The 20,661-nt window shown below is 47.5% G+C and overlaps 1 protein-coding gene across 6 annotated transcripts in view; it reads left to right on the top strand.

Annotated features, from left to right (window-relative positions):
• The window catches only part of dgkg (diacylglycerol kinase, gamma), a 122,707-nt gene that overhangs the window by 74,396 nt on the left and 27,650 nt on the right, over nucleotides 1-20,661 (top strand). For 5 of the 6 annotated variants that reach the window (XM_089002821.1, XM_089002817.1, XM_089002819.1 and 2 more), the window contains 2 exons: nucleotides 11,229-11,319; nucleotides 11,941-12,142. In XM_089002821.1, the coding sequence (XP_088858947.1) occupies nucleotides 11,229-11,319; nucleotides 11,941-12,142 (293 nt within the window). Of the gene's footprint in view, nucleotides 1-11,228; nucleotides 11,320-11,940; nucleotides 12,143-14,681; nucleotides 14,809-20,661 lie in introns of those variants that run through there. The other variant, XM_089002823.1, reaches the window with a different exon arrangement.

Here is a 20,661-nt window from a genome sequence, read left to right as displayed (position 1 = left end):
CAAAGTTTCATCTTCCTTCCCGGATTTCATTGCCAAATTCCGTCAAGTGTTCCACCACCCTGTATGCGGGAAGGAGGCCCAAGGTCGGTTAAATGATTGTGTTCAACGTAATCAGTCACTCACTGATCACTCAAATGTTCATATATTGGCTTTAGAAAGTGGCTTTGTGGACTGTGCTTTACGTACGTCAACCGGTGCCTGTACCTATACCTGTGTTTGAATTGTCTGAGGAGGTAATCTGGATTTTGAGGAGAGCCAAATACAAATCTAATGCGTGGCCTGCTTGGAAACAGGTCATAACCTCCTGCTGTATAAATCATATTTAAGGAAAGCTCAGATGACAACAGATTGTTGGTAAATTTCCCTTTCTCAAACCATAGTTGATGTCAAGTTCTCTAGACATGCTTGATATTGCTCTGTATTATCATTCTCAGTTTTGCAGTAGGGTTAGTAGTTTTCTTGCATTTCTAATTTGGCTCAGTGTGAGTAGTTTTGTGATTGGATCATCTTGTCCTTTTGTTGATTTTGAGTCATTTTAGTTTGTACTTTATTCCTGGCTTTTTGCTTGTATTTTTTGGTTTCTACCTACCTTCTATGTACCTTGTATGTAAAAATAAATAGTTGTGGATGTATTTGTTCAAGTCTACGTTTGAAGATTCCAATTCGAGTGGCCTTGCTCACTCTTGTGCTTCAAGTGTTATTTTCTAGAACTCTTGATACAGTTGCTCTCGTTTTGTTCTTTGATCCTTCTTTGTTCTTCTATTAATTTGTTATTGCTCTTGATCATTTTTGTGTAATTGGGCTCTTGGTATGAAGTTTGTCTGTTGTGTTTGAACCTTGACTTTGATAAGGGTTGTTTGTTTTTGCATTATTTTGTCTGTTCGCGGCCGGCAATTTTTATTTGAACTTGCACTTTTCTGTAATCTTTTTGTTATTGCATTTTGTCTGAGCTTGCCTTCCTGGCAGCCAAAAAAAGATTGGCATATATATTTACAACTCGCAACAATTTAATGCAAAGTTTTCAAAATCCCAGTAGAAAGGTTTTCCCATGGCCTTCAATTACAATGAGAAATGAAGGAGTCTTGCAGTGTAATGCTAATACGTAAATTATTTGCGTGACAAATGAGATCCTTATGGCCACCGTCACATTGAGCCCCCAGCGAGAGTGCTAAAGTGACACTTTACCGACACGCTCATCAATGCTATTTACAGTAAGCCAACAGTGAAGGCAATTGTTCATCTATAAATGATCCTCTGCAGAGCTACAGACAGCTGATTGACAGCGGCAACTGTTCCATTGTAGAGATGACTTGGCACTTTCCATACCATTCGTAGCTTTTTGACTAGAAAAGATGCATTTATTTTATGCATTTATTTTTTCCTCTGTGGGTGACAAGATGATCGATCGCCTTTGACCCAGACTTGAGGCCCACAGTGCCATTAGCTCACTGCTGTTTTTGTCCACTTTCCCACTCAACAAGTCTGACAAATTAAGCACTCACATGAAGGGATTGATGTCATCATGACGTGAGTGAAAGCGGTCGCTGCTCAGTTCATAATAATGTTGCCGGCTTCACAGTGCAGCGGTCGCAGGCCGGACCGGGACGCGAACCGGCGACCTCTGCACTGTGAAGCCGGTGTGCTAACCTCTCGATTACCGGGCCGCCCTATATATATATATATATATATATATATATATAAAAGTTCTATATATAAAAGTTAAGTGGAGTTTGCATGTTCTCCCCGGACCCGCATGTTCTCCCGCGTGGGTTTTCTCCGGGTCCTCCGGTTTCCTCCCACACACCAAAAACATGCATGGCAGGCAGATTGTCCCTAGGTGTGAGTGTGAGAGTGAATGTCTTTGTGTGCCCTGCCTGAATTGGCTGGCAAACAATTCAGGGTGTCCCCCGCCTCGTGCCCGAAGACAGCTGAGATAGGCTCCAGCAACCCCGCGACCCTAATGAGGAATAAGCGGTACGGAAAATGAGATGAGATGAGATGATATATATATATATATATATATATATATATATATATATATATATATATATAAAAAAATCCTCGTCTCACCCACCATGGGTGGTGTCTGTCCCCATTTCAGCTCGGGTCCTCTACCAGAGGCCAGGAAGCTTGAGGGTTCTGCGCAGTATCCGTGCTGTTCCCAGCACTGCGCTTTTCTGGACCGAGATATCCGATGTTGTTCCCGGGATCTGTTGCAACCACTCGTCGAGTTTGGGGGTCACTGCCCCAAGTGCTCCGACCACCACAGGCACGACTGTCACCTTTACCTTTCAGGCTCTCTCCAGCTCCTCTCTGAGCCCTTGGTATTTCTCGATTTTCTCATGTTCCTTCTTTCTGATGTTCCCATCACTCGGGACCGCTACATCCACGACAACGGCTTTCCTTTCCCCTTTATCTATGACCACGATATCTGGTTGGTTGGCCATTACCATCTTGTCAGTCTGTATCTGGAAGTCCCACAGGATTTTTGCTCGGTCATTCTCCACCACCTTGGGAGGTGTTTCCCATTTTGACCTTGGGGTTTCCAGTCCATACTCCGCACAGATGTTTCGGTAGACTATGCCAGCCACCTGGTTATGGCGCTCCATGTAGGCTTTCCCTGCCAGCATCTTACACCCTGCAGTTACGTGTTGGATTGTCTCAGGTGCCTCTTTGCACAACCTACACCTTGGGTCTTGTCTGGTGTGGTATATCCCTGCCTCTATGGCTCTGGTGTTCAGGGCCTGCTCTTGGGCAGCCAGGATGAGTGCCTCTGTGCTGTCCTTTAGGCCAGCCCTCTCTAGCCACTGATAGGACTTCTTGAGATCAGCCACTTCTGCTATGGTTCGGTGGTACATCCCGTGTAGGGGCTTTTCCTCCCATGATTGTCCCTCTTCCAGCACCTCATCCTCTGCTCCCCATTGTCTGAGACATTCTCTGAGTACATCATCCGTTGGAGCCTTCTCTTTGATGTATTCATGGAGCTTGGATGTTTCATCCTGGACAGTGGCTCTCACACTCACTAGTCCCCGGCCTCCTTCCTTACGGCTTGTGTACAGTCTCAGGGTGCTGGATTTGGGATGGAACCCTCCGTGCATGGTGAGGAGTTTTCGGGTCTTAACATCCGTGGTCTGAATCTCTTCCTTTGGCCACCTTATTATTCCTGCAGGGTATCTGATCACTGGCAGGGCATAGCTGTTTATTGCCCGGGTCTTGTTCTTGCCATTGAGCTGGCTTCTGAGGATTTGCCTCACCCGCTGGAGGTATTTGGTCGTAGCCGCTTTCCTTGTTGCTAATTCGAGGTTGCCATTGGCCTGTGGTATACCGAGGTACATGTAGCTGTTTTCAATGTCTGCTATTGTTCCTTCAGGGAGTGAGACCCCTTCAGTGTGAACTACCTTGCCCCTCTTAGTCACCATCCGACTACATTTCTCCAGCCCGAATGACATTCCGATATCACTGCTGTAGATCCTGGTTGTGTGGATCAGGTAGTCTATGTCCCTTTCGCTCTTAGCATACAGCTTGATGTCATCCATGTAGAGGAGGTGACTGATCGTAGCTCCATTTCTGAGGCGGTATCCATAGCCTGTCTTGGCGATTATCTGGCTGAGGGGGTTCAGTCCTATGCAGAACAGCAGCGGGGAGAGTGCATCACCTTGGTATATGCCACATTTGATGGACACTTGCGTTAGTGGCTTGCCATTGGCTTCAAGTGTGGTTTTCCACATCTTCATCGAGTTTGCAACGAAGGCTCTCAGGGTCCTGTTGACCTTATACAACTCCAAGCATTCAGTGATCCATGTGTGTGGCATTGAGTCATGTGCTTTCTTGTAATCAATCCAGGCTGTGCACAGGTTGGTATGTCGGGACCTGCAGTCTTGTGCGACTGTTCTGTCAACCAGCAGCTGATGTTTGGCACCTCTAGTATCTCTACTAATGCCTTTCTGTGCTTTGCTCATGTATTGATCCATGTGTCCACTTATCTTAGCTGCAATGATGCCTGACATGAGCTTCCATGTTGTGGAGAGACAGGTTATTGGCCGATAGTTGGAAGGAACTGCACCCTTTGAGGAATCCTTCATGATCAGGATTGTTCGCCCTTCGGTTAGCCATCCTGGGTGAGTCCCATCCATCAGCAACTGGTTCATTTGTGCTGCTAGGCGCTCGTGGAGAGCTGTGTTTCTTTAGCCAGTAGGTGTGGACCATATCCGGGCCTGGTGCCATCCAGTTTTTCATACCTGAGACTCTTTCTTGTAAATCTGCCGCTGTGATGGTTACTGGGTCTGTTCAGGGAGGTTACTGTGCTCCTCTTTCAGAGTCACCAGCCATTGTGCACTGCTGTTATGTGCGACCTCCTTCTCCCATATGCCTTTCCAGTATCTTTCAGTTTCCAGCCACTGAGCGTACACTTTCGCAGGTTGTGTTGCGAACAGCCTGTTTATTCTTCTGGCCTCATTCTCTTTCGTGTACCTCTTTAGGCGACTGGACAAGGCCTGGAGCCTTTGTTTGGCAGTTTCGAGTGCTTCAGGTATGGTTATCTGCATGTACCTCTTGGGTATTGGCCTTTTATTCACACCTCTCTGGTTCTCAATTGACTCACATCTTTCCGAGCCGCCTTGATCTTAGCCTCCAACCGTCTTTTCCATGGTGGGTAATGAATCTCGTGGCTCTCATGGTTGCTCTTGTAGCCAAGCATCTCTAGGATCACTGATGCTGAGGCATATATCAGCTCATTGGTTTCCGTGATCGTTCCGGTCGGGATCGTTCTCAGTGCTGCATTCACAGTTTCCATGAGACTTTCAGGTGGTACTTCACAGAGCCGTTGTAATCGGTTTCTTAGTTGCCCAGTTTTCATTCTTGCCATGATCTTATCTCTCAGGTCAGTTGCTGCCTCGATCAGCATTTCATTCATTGGGGCTGGCTTCCCAATCTCATCATTCATTGGGGCTTGCCTCCCAATCTCTGGTTGAACCTCTTCTTCTGATGTGGCAGCCTGGGGCCCTTCACCTCGGAATTTGTGTTGTACCTCATCAGTCTCAAGTTGTGATAGCAATTGCCGTTTGTGGATATTGGAACACTGAGCTACTAGTTGTTTCGTGGTCAACCGTGACTGTGGGTTTCGAAGTAACCATTCAGCCCCAATTCTCCGCATGTAACCCCTCTGACTAGGGTTGCTTGAGTAGTAGCATTCCAACAGAGCCATGTTATCGCATCTCGTCCATCTCCGCTTTGTTTTGTATATACAGTAAAGTCTCGTTATATATCGATATCGGATATATCGATAGTCCCGGTTATATCGATACTATTTCTGTGCACGCACGGATAAAAGTACATGCAAACAGGGTCGGATATATCGATAGTCCCGGTTATATCGATATTTCTTCGGACTCCCTTGAATATCGATATAACGAGACTTTACTGTATATATATATATATATATATATATATATATATATATATATATATATATATATATATATATATATATATATATATACAGTAAAGTCTCGTTATATCGATACCGGATATATCGATAGTCCCGGTTATATCGATACTATTTCTATGCACGCACGGAGAAAATTACATGCAAACAGGGTCGGATATATCGATAGTCCCGGTTATATCGATATTTTTTCGGACTCCCTTGAATATCGATATAACGAGACTTTACTGTATATATATATATATATATATGTGTGTGTGTGTGTGTGTGTGTGTGTGTGTGTGTGTGTGTGTGTGTGTGTGTGTGTGTGTGTGTGTGTGTGTGTGTGTGTGTGTGTGTGTGTGTGTGTGTGTGTGTGTGTGTGTATACACGCTCAGTTAATGAGTAGATGGAGGAGGGGGAGAATTAGAGTGGTCAAGAGGTCACTGCTCATGTCGAGGATTAAAGAAGATGTTTATCTGGAGAGAAAGGGAGTCATGGGGTGGGAAGCATGGGTTTGCCTCAGGCCTTGAATGTGTTTTCACAACAACATACTTCCAACCATTATGTCCCTGCACTGAGGCCAGGTAACTCTTTAGGTTGTAAATGTAAAGTAATCTGTTTCCTTTAGTTCTTTTAGCTGTCCCAATTGTTGTTGAGGAGTCAAACATCTACAGTAGCTGTTACTGTTACTGGGAGAAAGCAAGACCTGGCAATGACGCCTTGAGTACAAATAGTGATGAGATGAAGAAATGAGAGGCTTGTGGAATATGAGTTAATTACATATTTTCAGGCCTTCCCTAGTGGACATTGTTTAATGAGCTGCGACACTTTTCCTCATGAGCAATGCAACTGTTCCTAATTGTGTTGCCATGTTAGCTCCCAGTCACTCCATCTGGCAAAGCTTCCTGGGGGATGTGAGACTCTTTTAGGTCATTTCACATTGATGATTAAAGCTGGGAATTTTCTGCCTGTTGTAGGGGGACAGCTGAATTTAGCCGAAAATTTTCATGGCTTGGGTGGCCATTCTTTTGAAAGCCTGTATGACACGAATAGTATATTTCTAGGATCAAACATGATGCAAAATACCACTTTGACCTGCATTCCGTGTGCCCCCTTATTCATGTGGGGGCTGTTTAGCATGCAGAAAATGTGGTGTCTTCATTTTTCTTTTAACAAAGAAAAAAAGAACATTGGTCGGCAATCAGGTGGTTGGTCCTGCTATGACTGCACATTTTAAATGCTGTCTTGGTTCACAGTTAAACATCAGCTGTAAACAGGTAAATATACTCATCAGGCATGCAAATTTCCTTCCTGGCTATTTTCCAACTTTCCTCCTCTTTGGCTTGCTGTGGCTGTGTTGTTGGCTACGTTGCGCCCACGGACCGCAATAATTATTATTTCCTACATTTGTTTATTTTCAAATGCGGGTGAATGGGCGAGAGTTTGACTTTGTGGGTGGTTGCTCTGATTATCTATTGCTCTGATTCACAAATGCCTGTGTGGACTAAATTCATTTTAAATATTAGTTGTCCTGTGAGATACGCTGAACTTGTGTTTGGTCTGACTGTAGCACATGTCACATTATATTCGTTGAATCATCTGAGTGCGGAGAACAGTGCAGTGGAGATATATTTTTGAGTCACCGTTTTCTCATGTGGTGTGGTAGAAAAATGAGTCAAGAACAAAACCTCTATAGTCATTTACACTGTCAACTTCCTCTCTTGAATTCTATTACACAATGTCATCAGATTCTCTCAAGCTAGTTACATCGCTGACAACATGCGCACCCCACCCCATGAAGGCCAAATAAAGATTTACCATTGCAAACGATGCAGAAGCAAGATCAATTGAATTGTTATCCGTGTGGTTTTGGACAGCAGAACATCAGACTAAACCCCAAATTGTCTGAAAATTGTCTGGAATTGAAAATAAAATAGGGCTAAGGAATATACCGATAATGTTCTGTGAAGAATACTGTATTGCAGCAGGCTGTGACATTCGTTCTCACACTGAGCTGTTACATCAATACATTGATACTGCCAGATGTCAAGTGTGCCTTTGCGCTAATGAGTGTTGCACATGTAAGATGCACAGTATGCCCCTTGGCGACCAATGCAGGGTGAGATGTTTCAGATGCGGGCAGGGAAAATCATAATCATCAGAATGACGTGGATTCACCAACCTCACAAGTGACATGCTAGACATTTATGAACGATACCACATTTCCGACACATGAACTTTACCTACCTTACCTGTACCCTGAGGAACATTTGGACAACCATTGTGGGTTTAGATTCGTCGTGTGGCCAAAAAAAGAAACTATTTCTAGGATTGAACTTGTCCAGGGAAGACTATAGGTACTGAGTTGACCTGGCTCTTGTCAGGAGGTGGGACACAACATAGATGCCAGTCTATGAGACTAGAGACAAAATGTTTGAGATTTCCAACAAGGCGTCAATATATTGTTCTGCTAAATAATCATTATCGTGTACTTGTTTATGGTATTGTTCAGCTCTGTCTTTTCCGATCAATGATTTATCAAATTATAATGGATTGTTGTTTTAGTATCTCACCAAAACAAACCAATAAAAAAATTATTTCAGGCTATTGGTGGGCAAGTGGTTTATAGAGCTGTGGGTTCATTCAATGTAATTTTTAGCAGAGTGGTTCACACACCCCATGGCTACTACATTATATGGACATTGGTATCGTAGTACTAAAATTCAAAAATCAAATACAGTGATACCTCAGCCTACGAACTTAATTGGTTCCCAGAAAGTGTGTGTGAGGCGAAAAGTTCGTCAGCAAACATTTATTTCCCAAAGGAAACAAGTAAAATGGCAGTAATCTTGTCACGTGCGAGTTGACAGCGGGGGGCGGGGCTGCCTCTCCCGGCCGCCCTCCACCTGCTGTCAATTCTATAATCACGGACATGGGGCATTTATACAGTTTGCGGTCACCTCGCCACTCTGCCGTACCTGGACTCTTCCTTCGATGTGCGAGTGTATACGGTCCGAGGTATTCTCCCCGCGTCCCATAAACTTATGTCATCTTACGGGATTGCGTAATTTTGCACCCGCGTGTGACATTTGCTTTCTGGCGTAGTAAGCAGGTCGGATCACCACCTGCCTTCTTACTTGCTGTGTTTTCTTTTGTTTGTGAATAAACATCCTGCTTTGTTGGTACGTCTCTGTCGCCTGCTTTGGGATCCCAAACATTCCACTTCGTTCCGACGAGTCAGCTGCCGTCACTCTCGCTCGGAACGTGACAAATCTGTTCCCAGGTCCCCATAAAACATAATTTTCTACTAAATAATCCTTAAAACTACACAAAATATACCTTATTTTATGTATAATAAATGTGCTATTGTATTGTAATTAAAAAAACTGTACTGTATGATAAAGTTTTATTTACCTTTGTGATGGTCGCTGATGTAGTAGCCTCTTGATGATATCCGAGTGAAGTTGCCGTGCTTTCTCGGTGACAATACCTTCACTCACACTGTCCCCTGCTAGCTGGTTTTCGTTAATCCAAATCAACAGAAGTTTTTAACCTCTTCTATTGCCTGAGACCGTTGCTTAGACAACACAGAAACACCCATAGCCACACGTAGCAATGGTCGACTTAGCATACTGTTGCGGGGACGCTTAAGTCACACAAACGCACACCTCGTTCGTGTTTTTCGATGATCTCCTTCTTCTGTTTGACCGTAATTTTCTTTTGTGTCCTCTTCGGCTTAACACTAGCCTGTTGTGGGGTCTTTTTTGGTCCCATAATAGCAAAAGTATCCTCGATAACAAACCACGTCTGCACTCAAAGAAAGGGGGTGACGAAAACTAGTCCGCCAGCCACCGTGGCGCTGTGTGGTTTGGTTCGTCCGCCGAAAACAAGTTCGTCAGCCAAGACTATAAGCTTACGAATTTAATGTTCGTGAGGCGAAAAGTTCGTGAGCTAAAGCGTTCATACACTGAGGTATTACTGTACATAGTTGCTTCCCCTTTGCAATTAAGTCACGTGGCCTTCACAAAGTTGTCTTCTCTCGGATCACATTTAGTGTAGTTGTTCACATAGCTGGTGGTTTCTCCTTGGGCATTGGTACTTTAGTGTGTCACACAGCATTTTAAGTTGTTTGGCTAAGTCCAATAGTCTTACATTTAGTGTGTTTTGACAAGGAATCTCTAATTGTGGGTTTTTAGCTAGAAGAGAAACAATTTACCACAACAGATAAGCACACTGATGCAATGAAATTAATTCGTCAATTTACCAAGAATTGATGAGGAGTGTCTTCTGTTTCTGAACATGCAGCTTTTATGACCGAGATAAAAGCAGTAAAAGAGGAAAAAGCCAGGTGTAAGCAGAATTTTTTTTTCACTTTTGGAAGCTACAAATATTGAAAGCCTGGGACAGTAAATAGATACAAGTGATGTCAAGGAAGGTTGCGGTTGCAGGTGGTTGTGAATGAAACCTTTCCTTGGAGGAATACCTCTTGACGTCTGTTTGAAGCCCTTATACATAATATCACACACATGATATCTGTCACATTTTGCAAGGTGGTGATGGCGGTTGCGGATCCCAAAAAGCAGGCAGGAGGGAGCAGGAGGTTGTGTTTGACAAATTGTATTAAAATAAAGTCAACAGGAACAAAATCTAAAACGTTAAAATCATTTGAACAGAAAAATACAAAGTATCAAAAGAAAACCAAGTGTAAAAGTCCACCAAGGTTAAACAAACACATGCACAGCATACAATGCATACAATTGCATACAAAACATACAACAATGACCCGACAGCGAATGGTCGTGCCGGGAGTCCTTTTGAGTGTCACTGATTGGGAACGACCAGCACCTGCGAGGCAGCAGGCAGGGCTGACAGCGCTACCCGTTGGTCGCCAATCCGAACGTGGCAGTCCACCACTGATCGGGACGACCAGCACCTGTCCATGTGCAGGCGGGACCGACAGCACCACCCGTTGGTCGCCAACCAGATCATGACAATATCGAAAGAGGAGAGCGAACTACAGCAATGGAGAAAAAGAGCTCAGTTCTGATTAGCAACCACCAAGCAAAATTTGCTGCTATTGTGTGAAAGGCCACAGTTACAGTCTTGACAAGTTGATTTATATATTTTTTTAAATGACAAGAAACTCATTGCATCATACCCTCTCGAATTAAGCCAAACCACAGTTACTTGACTAATAATCCCAGTGAATCCAACTACATACTTTAAAGTGAATCACCCATAAATTGTTTTTCGCCCTATGTGTCGAGCTTTTGGATCAAGTTGTTTTTTTTTTAGAAGAGCTATACAGTATTTGTTCTTCACATTCGGCAAGAATGTTCAGGTTTCATTCCCAATGAAAAATAAAAAAAATGACAGTGCATTAATCACAAAATGTCTGTCCGCCAGGCACTTTTGTGCAGTGCCGCTTAGACTGGCCTCTTCATTGATTTGACTGACAGGTTGGTATATGCCCTGATTTACATTGTCCACCGGCAGTGTGTCATCACGCCTTTGGCAAAGTTGTATGCACAGTAGCCCTGTGTATATGGTCACTGAGGACATTGGACACATTCAGTTTTTGTGCAAAATTAACAGCAGTTGGCTTCGTGTGGATTGAAATTGCTTTTGGGGCATTTCGGCCTGCTGGGTCACATTGCCCCGTGCGGTACTAAAAGTCTTTTTTGATAACTCAAGGCAGCGGAGAGCTTCAATATGTAAACAACAACAAAAATATGTGATGTCAGGATACCAATTGTTCCTTCGTGTGTCCTTGATCGATCGCGTTTTTTGTTTTGCTTGTCAGAATGAAGAACAAACTATGGTACTTTGAATTTGGCACCACCGAGACCATTGCAGCGACCTGCAAGAAGCTCAACGAATGCATTGAGGTTGAGGTGAGTCAACGCTGTGAAAGAGTATTGAGTATATGGCAATAAAAGGTCTTCCATTCGGAAAGCCTCTCACTCTCGGGCAAATGCAACAATTTGAACTAATATAGGAGGTTAAAATAAGACGATTGAAAGAATATTAACCAAGCATCGTCTTGATCATTGTGGAAGGATGTGGAAGAAATGACTGACTTTGGGTTTTTGTTTTGCGTGAAGACAAAATATATCAACATTCATGCTTGCTGTTCGATAATCGTGGTGGATTAAAACACACACACACATGCACACTCACTCACATGCACACACATTCTCATGACTTTCAATGGTATTGAGTATACTGCAAGTCCTGTTTAAGGGCCACCATTTGTTTTTTTCAATTGTGAGAAGAAAATTGTTCTGGGCCACTCCTAAATCGGGATGAAGCATGAATCAAATTCACATCAACATTGCAATGTAGCAGAATGCACATTGCAAATCGTAAAGACTGCAACGTGAAGAAGAAAAAAAACTGTCCTCTATGAGAAAAAAACTGTCCGCTTCATTTCGTTTGGTAGTTGTCTTTATTTTTTGGGATGCTGTCTAAAAATGACTGCTCACTAATACTTGTGCTAACTTTCTGTGCTTCAGTGCGACGGCATCATATTGGACTTAAGCAACACCTCTTTGGAGGGCATCGCCGTGCTCAACATTCCCAGCATGCATGGCGGCTCCAACCTGTGGGGTGAAACCAAGAGGCGGCGGAACTACAACCGTATGAGCAAAAAGGTTCCCGAGAGGATCCCGTGCAGCACCGTCACCGACCCCAAAGAGCTCAAGTTTTGCATGCAAGGTGGGTGCAAGTTGATGAGTTTACTCTCTGTCCCGAGCGAAGGACAGCAACAACGTTCATTTTTGTCCTCTGCCACATCATGGAGATGGCGAGGGTACTCTCAGTAGAACATCACGACAACGTCTCAATGGGACATTTTAATCCATTTTTTTGTTTGTGTGCAGGCATTAGCCTCAAGCACCAACCACTCATTCAGCTACATTAGCATAACACGCTCATATTTGTACAGTAAAGTCAACTGTCATTGTGAAAAGTAGGACGAGTAAACGAATTGCTTCCCTGGACCAATGAGTCTTTTTGATGCAGAAGGAGGGGTTTAGTTGCGAAATTACAAAACATTCAAATCAATTTCTTCTAAAATTAATGATCAATGCTTCTATCAAAAGACGACAGCGCACAATTCATAATCTGTTTGGATCAATATTCTGATTTCTTGGACATAGTATTTTGAATGTTCTGTAAAGTCCTGTGTGTTACGACGCTCCAGTGCAAAGAGGCAGAACTCGAGCGATGGAATCTTGGCGATGGGGAAGGACCCGAAATACACGGCGTGACAGGCTTGGATGGATCAAGAGTCTTTACTGGAACATGCATCAAATAATAACAAACAGGGAAGAGTGGAGGAAGATAACTAAATGACAGCAGACCTGGCAACACGGAAGTGGAAACGGCAATGACCAAAAATACTCCGACGGAGACGGTAGTGAGCGACAGACAGATATAGGCAGAAGGCACAATCAGTGAATGACAATCAGCTGTGGGAACCCAGGTGAATGATGATTGGAGGGGCCGTCTCCCAAGATTGGCGGAGGAGGTGACAGGAGGGGCGGGGCGCGCCCCGGATGGCAACGAGATGTGACAGTGCCCCCCCCTCAAGGGACGCCTCTCGGCGGCCCACCAGGTTTGGATGGGTGAGCCGCATGGAACGCCCGGGTGAGGGATGGGTCGAGGATCCAGGAACGTGGGACCCATTGACGTTCCTCAGGTCCATAGCCCTCCCAGTCGACCAGGTACTGCACTCCTCTGCCCCTGCGCCTGGAGTCCAGTATCTCCCGCACGGTGTAGACTGGTCCGTCGTCCAATATCCGGGGGGGAGGTGGGGGGGCGGGCGTGGGGGGCTAAGGGGCTGGTCTCCACTGGCTTGAGGAGGGAAACATGAAAAACGGGGTGGATCCGCATGGTGGGTGGGAGCCGGAGCCTCACCGAGACCGGGCTGAGGATGGCCTCGATGGGGAAGGGACCCGTGAAGCGTGGGCCCAGCTTGGCCGAGGACCCTGCCAGCCGAAGGTCCTTCGTGGATAGCCAGACCTCCTGCCCGACCTGGTAGCTGGGTGCTTGCCGCCGATGGCGGTCTGCCACCCGCCGGTTCCGGGATGCGGTGCGTGACAGGGCGTCCCTGGTCTCCTTCCAGACTCTGTGGGCCCGTCTGAGGTGATGATCGATAGACGGGACCTCCACCTGGCCTTCCTGTGTGGGAAACAAGGGCGGCTGATAGCCACAGGCGGACATGAATGGGGACCGACCTGTGGCTGCGGAGACCAGGGAGTTGTGGGCGTACTCCACCCTGGGTAGGTGCAGGGCCCACGACGCCGGGTTGTGGAGGCACACGCACCGGAGGGCCGCCTCCAGGTCCTGGTTCTTCCTCTCCGTCTGTCCGTTGGTCTGGGGGTGGTAACCAGACGACAGGCTCGCCGATGCCCCTAGGGACCGACAGAAACGCTTCCATACCTTGGACACGAACTGCGGTCCCCGGTCCGACACGATGTTCGTCGGAATCCCGTGGAGACGGACGACATGGTTAACCAGGAGTTGAGCCGTCTCGGTGGCGGACGGCAACCTGGTTAACGGAACGAAGTGGGCCGACTTGGAGAATCGGTCCACTACGGTGAGGACGACCGTCTTGCCACGGGAGGGGGGAAGGCCTGTCACGAAGTCGACGGAGATGTGGGACCAGGGTCTGGACGGAACCGGTAGGGGCTGGAGGAGTCCGGCCGGGGGCTGGTGGGAGGCCTTTCCACGGGCGCAGGTCGGGCAGGCCTTCACGAAGAGGGTGATGTCCCTCCTAAACCCCGGCCACCAGAACCGTTGGGCGATGAGTTGGATCGTCCTGTTGACCCCCGGGTGGCAGGCTATCTTAGATGTGTGCCCCCAGATAAGCACCTCAGTGCGTAGAGGGGGGGGGGACGAACAGGCGATCCTTGGGACAGCCCCTGGGGATGGTGGTAGTTCCCTGGGCTTGCTGGACTTTTCTCTCAACCTCCCACCTCAGGGCGCCCAGGATGCGCTGGGCCGGCAGGATGTTGGCGGTGGTCTCCTCCCTTTCTGCCGGCTCATGGATACGGGATAGGGCGTCGGGCTTGGTGTTCTGTGACCCTGGGCAGTAGGTGAGAGAAAAGTCAAAACGGGTGAGGAAGAGTGACCATCGGGCCTGCCGTGAGTTACGTCTCTTGGCCGACCGGATGGCCGCCAGGTTTTTGTGATCCGTGTAGACGGTGAAGGGGTGTTTAGCTCCCTCAAGCCAGTGTCTCCATTCCTGCAGGGCCAGGACGACCGCCAGCAGTTCCCGATTGCCGACGTTATAATTGGCTTCGGCGGGGCTGAGCCGGCGGGAGAAGAAGGCGCATGGGCGTAGCTTCTGGTCGGTGGGAGAGCGCTGGGAAAGGACGGCCCCTACTCCAGACTCGGATGCGTCAACCTCGACCGTGAACGGGAGCTCCGGGTCGGGAAGACGCAGAACAGGAGGGTTGGTGAAGGCAAGACGGAGGCGGTTGAAAGCCCCCTCGGCATCGGGAGTCCACCTGAAAGGGAGCTTGGTGGACGTGAGGTTAGTGAGGGGGAGTGCCTTCTGACTATACCCGCGAATGAAGTGGCGGTAGAAGTTGGCAAACCCCAAAAACCGCTGAAGCTGCTTGCGCGTCTTTGGGATCGGCCATTACACCACCGCTTTGGTTTTGGCGGGGTCGGCCCTGAGCTGCCCCTGCTCCACAACAAACCCCAGGAACGACAGAGAGCGGACATGGAAGTTACACTTCTCTGCCTTCACATAGAGCCGGTTTTGCAGGAGCCGCGCCAGGACCCGTCGGACGTGTTGCCGGTGTTCTTCTGCAGAGCGAGAAAAAATAAGAATGTCATCAAGGTAAACAAAAACAAAAACATTGAGGAAGTCCCTGAGCACATCATTTATCAAATTCTGGAATACGGCAGGCGCGTTCGTGAGCCCGAACGGCATCACCAGGTATTCAAAGTGCCCTAAAGGTGTCTTGAAGGCTGTTTTCCATTCATCCCCCGCACGGATACGGACCAAATGGTAGGCGCTACGAAGGTCTAATTTTGAAAAAATGGTGGCGGACTGAAGGGGCGTGAAGGCCGAATCCATGAGGGGGAGAGGGTATTTGTTGCGGATGGTGATGTCGTTCAGGCCCCGGTAGTCAACGCATGGGCGCAGGGATCCGTCCTTTTTGTCGATAAAGAAAAACCCTGCGCCCAGCGTGGAACGTGACGGGCGAATGAGTCCCGCCGCTAGAGAGGAGTCTATGTAAGTGCTCAGGGCTTCCCGTTCCGGTTGTGAAATGTGGTAAAGTCTGGAGTCCGGTAATGGAGCCCCTGGCTGCAAGTCAATAGCACAGTCATACGGTCGGTGGGGCGGCAGGGATTGGGCGTTGTCTTTGCTGAACACCTCCCGCAGGTCGTGGTAGCACTGTGGCACGCCTTTGAGGCAGATGGCCTCGGGCGGGCCACCGCGGGAGGGGTTACGCCCTGCCGTAGCCGACCGCAGGCAGTTTGCGTAGCAGTAGGGGCTCCAGCCCTGAATGGTGGGGCCCTCCCAAGAAATGGATGGGTCATATGCCTTGAGCCAGGGGAGACCCAAGACCAATGGCGCGTTCCGGGAGGGCATAACAAAAAATTGGCTGTGCTCCACATGGTTGCCTGCCACTCGGAGCTTAAGTGGGGCCGTGAGGTGGGTGACCCGGGCTAATAATCGGCCATCCAGGTCGACGATCTCCTTAGGGGGAAGGAGATCTATAAGTTGGCAGCCCAAAAGGTCGGCCAAGTGGGGGTCGATGATGCACCCGTCGGCCCCCGAGTCCACTAGTGCCCGCACTCTTTGGGAGCTGGAGGGGCCAAATAGTTCACTTTCCAGCTCCAACGTGTGACTCGTGTAGTGGACTTAGCCCCCAACGGACGCCGTTTCGGCGGGGACTTACATTGGCCGTGGGTCCTAGGCTGGGGGCCTCGGGTGCGACGAGCCCTCGGGTTGGCGCGGTCGTCTCCCCCCCCTATCACCATAGGTTCAAGGAGTCCCTCCTGGGGCTGCGCGCGGTCGCTGCCGGGTGTGGTCGACCGAGGTCGGCTTCGGGGTACCTCGGGCCGTCGGTCGCTCAGCTCCTTTCGCCGCTCTCGGAGACGATGATCCAAGCCGATGACAATCTCGACGAGGTCATCGAAGGTGGTGCCGGCGTCGCGGGTAGCCAACTCATCCTTTAGGTCGGAATTCAAGCCGCGACGAAACACCCCCCTCAACGCTCGGTCGCCGTAGCCGCTGCCAGCGGCCTGGATCCGGAAAGCGCCGGAGTATTCTGCGGCCGAACGGGCCCCTTGGACGCAGTCGAGGATTCTCCCTTCCGCCTCGACCTCCGTCACTGGATGGTGAAACACCCGGCGTATCTCGGCCACGAAGTCCTGATACGAGGCGCACAGCTCCGGTCGGGACTCTCGTACCGCCAGCACCCATGTTTCGGCTTCACCCGCGAGCAGGCTGGTGATGAAGGCTACCTTAGCCTCATCGCTAACGTAGGCGTCAGGATGTTGTTCAAACACGAGCGCACACTGCATGAGGAATTGAGCGCAGCACTCGGTTTCGCCTGCGTAGCGTGAGGGTTGGGGTAGCGGGGGAGTGCGCCTGCCCACGGGCGGGGAGGAAGGAACAGTGAGGGTGGCGATGCATGTTTCCATCTCCTTGAGGCGTTGAGCCAGCGAGGAAGTGGCGTAGCGCATTTCCTCAATCGCCTGGGCCAGCTGGCTCGAACGCTCCGCCTCTTGCACAAGGGCGGCAAAGTACCTGTCATCGCCGGCGGGGTCCATGGGTGGTCGGAGTATTGTGTTACGACGCTCGAGTGCAAAGAGGCAGAACTCGAGCGACGGAATCTTGGCGATGGGGAAGGACCCGAAATACACGGCGTGACAGGCTTGGATGGATCAAGAGTCTTTACTGGAACATGCATCAAATAATAACAAACAGGGAAGAGTGGAGGAAGATAACTAAATGACAGCAGACCTGGCAACACGGAAGTGGAAACGGCAATGACCAAAAATACTCCGACGGAGACGGTAGTGAGCGACAGACAGATATAGGCAGAAGGCACAATCAGTGAATGACAATCAGCTGTGGGAACCCAGGTGAATGATGATTGGAGGGGCCGTCTCCCAAGATTGGCGGAGGAGGTGACAGGAGGGGCGGGGCGCGCCCCGGATGGCAACGAGATGTGACACTGTGTTACAATTGCAGCAGTTGTGAAAGCTGTAAATAATGGGTTGGGTAAGTTTATCCTTCCGCCATGTCGAGCTCGTGCCTCTTCTCTCCTGCATTGAATTTAAAGGGAATATGCAGAGCTGCTTCCATTGGCCAGAAAGCAAGTTGGGTGGGTTCAGTCTCACGACTGCACAAATGCCTCTTTCTATCTGCTCTGAAAATGCCCAATGAAATTTGGTCTGAGACAGAAAATAGGCCCGTGTACAGGAGTGTACACTTACAGTGAAGTATATACACACACACGCACACACACATGCACATTCGCACACACACACACACACACACACACACACACACACACACACACACACACACACACACACACACACACACACACGCTCACATACAAAACATGTTGTGAGTGGCTCTGAGAGCCTTTGCAGTCTTTCCTGACCTCTGTTTAAGCGCTGACCTGCTTCTCCCACTCCGTCCTTGTACTCGGTCCTTCAAGTATCCTCTTTAAGAAACATATGCTGTACTCACTCCCAATTGTATCGTGATCTCTTTATGCTAGCTGAGCAGAAACACAACACTTTCACTCAAACATAAATCCACGAGCCTCATACTCCACTTTACCTCTTGCCTGTTTTTCACCTGGTGTCCTGTAGATGAATTTATTTCTCAGGGAATAGCTCAAAACCGTTGTACAATTTAAATGTTTTTAATTGTAAAGAGTTTGCTGTGTACATTACAGGACAGTACTTCATGTGCTAATGTTTAGGGGGATTGTTGAGTTTTTGTTTAGCCTACTAAATTACGATGAGCAAACAATAACTTCAAACACCAGATTCATACTTCAAAACCATGCTTTCTAAATCGCAGAAGCGAGGGTGTAATACAATCTCTTCTGGAATGCTGGTCAACTTCCAAGTGTTGGGGATTTAGATTTCCCACAGGAAATAAACTGTTGCATAGGCAAACTGTGGCAATCATAAATTATTCATTAAGTGTTTAAGTAACAGTTGGACATTCATAGCGGTCACACAAGTGTAAAAATAAATAATAATGCATTTTATTTTAAGCACCTTTCAAAGCTCTCAAGGACACTTTACAGTCACAGAGAAGCATAGGTACTATAATAAATAAAATACAATTACAAATAGAATACAATAAATAAAATACAATTATAAATAGAAACAAGAGAAAGAGCTAGGTGGGTTTTGAGATGGGATTTGAAGGTGGGAAGAGAATCGATCTTACAAATGTTGGTAGGAAGTGAGTTCCAGAGTTTGGGGGCAGACCAGCTGAAAGCTCTGTCCCCCATCATGCTGAGACGGGCAGGATGGGGGGCACACAGAGGTGGAGGGAGCAAGAGGATCTGATGGAATGAGAGGGAATAGAAATTTGAAGAAGGTTAGATAGGTATGGGGGGTAAGGTTATGGGTAGCTTTAAATGTATGAAGAAGAATTTTAAAGTTGATTCTACGTCTGACCAGGAGCCAGTGGAGCTCTTGGAGGACGGGGTTGATGTGGTGAAAGGATGAGGTTCTGGTGATGATCCAGGTTGAAGAATTCTGGACGAGTTGAAGTTTGCGGAGAGGTTTCTGAGGGACACCAAGGAGAAGTGAATTGCAATAGTCTATTCGGGAGTGGAAGGATAGTGAGCTGTCAAGGATGACACATAGGCTTTTTGACCTGATGGGAGGTAGAACGGTTGAATTGTAGCTTTACTCAAGGTGGATTTGGTACCAACGAGGAGAATGTCAGTTTTTTTCACTGTTAAGTTTGAGAAAGTTATGGGCAAACCAGGATTTAATTTCAGAGAGGCAGAGTGAAAGGGAAGAAGTTGCAAGAGAGGCGTCGGGTTTGCTGGAGACAGTGGTGGGGGCGGAAACCAGATTGGAATGGTTCGTAGAGATCATTCTGGGAGAGGTGAGAGTGTAGCTGGGAGTACACAACCTTTTCTAGGATTTTGTAAATAAAAGGAAGGTGAGAAATGGGGCGAAGGTTCATGAAGTCATTGGGATCAGATCCAGGCTTTTTAAGAATTGGTGTGACAGCCACCGTTTTGAGAGGGACAGGGACGATTCCTGAGGATAGCGATTGGATTGGATTGGATTGGATATGCCTTTATTAGTCTCACAGTGGAGAAATTTACATTTCACAGCAGCAAAGTGATGAAAGGAATGAAAGTAGAAAAACAAAATACATGAGCTGCTGGAAAGGCAGCAACTCTCGCGGTGCCGTCTTGAAGTCAAAATAACAAAAAAACCTAAACAACAAATAATATGACAGCATAGAGACAATATGACAAAACAAAGACATAGAGAGACATTCATTCTTCAGGACTTGCTGTACCCTCTTTGTGATGACATGAAGCAGTTCTAGATGAAAAAGGAGAGGATCAAAGCGTCTTTCCACCAGTGGATCAGGGACATCATGGTGGAATGTGCACGTCGACCACAAGCGAAATGTAAATAAATGTATGTAAATGCGATGAGTGAATAATGGCTGAAATGAATGGAAGGAGAGATGGCAAGCAGGATTTGACCAGAACTGTTGGGAGGGGATACCACCCTAACCTGCTGCAGGTCATTACCATCTATATCTCTCAGTCTCGCCAACGTGTAAAGATCAGTCTTTCCTTCCTTGCTGTTAAGCTTCGCACACAAGTCATTGTAGGCTTCTTGTTTGACCTTCGCCACCTTTACTTTCACTGACCCAACCTAAAACAATCTAAGTCTAAGATGTGACACAGGTAGTGTACTGTAACATGATTTTGCTGATTTTGGCTGAGATGCAGACAGACAGATTTTGCGCTCTGCTGATATGCGTGCCCCACATTTGGAAAAAAAATGCTCCACAAAATTGGAAGAGTCCATGAAGATTAATGGGCCCAAATTTAATAGATAAAATAAAACCTTCATTGTTTGTTTGGGTTTTAATTTTAATAACATGGGAGATGTCCGGGAGTGGGAATCATTGTCACTGAGGTGGGGTGGGGCAGGATTTTTTTGTTGTTGTTGTAATTTCTATGGACCAGGACGGG

The sequence above is a fragment of the Hippocampus bargibanti genome, linkage group LG08 (genome assembly GCF_051943395.1).
Source record: "Hippocampus bargibanti isolate YZ-2025 linkage group LG08, ASM5194339v1, whole genome shotgun sequence".
NCBI classification, from domain to species: Eukaryota; Metazoa; Chordata; class Actinopteri; order Syngnathiformes; family Syngnathidae; genus Hippocampus; species Hippocampus bargibanti.
The sequence above is the reverse complement of the archived record's forward strand: the minus strand, read 5'-3'. Positions and strand labels throughout refer to the sequence as shown.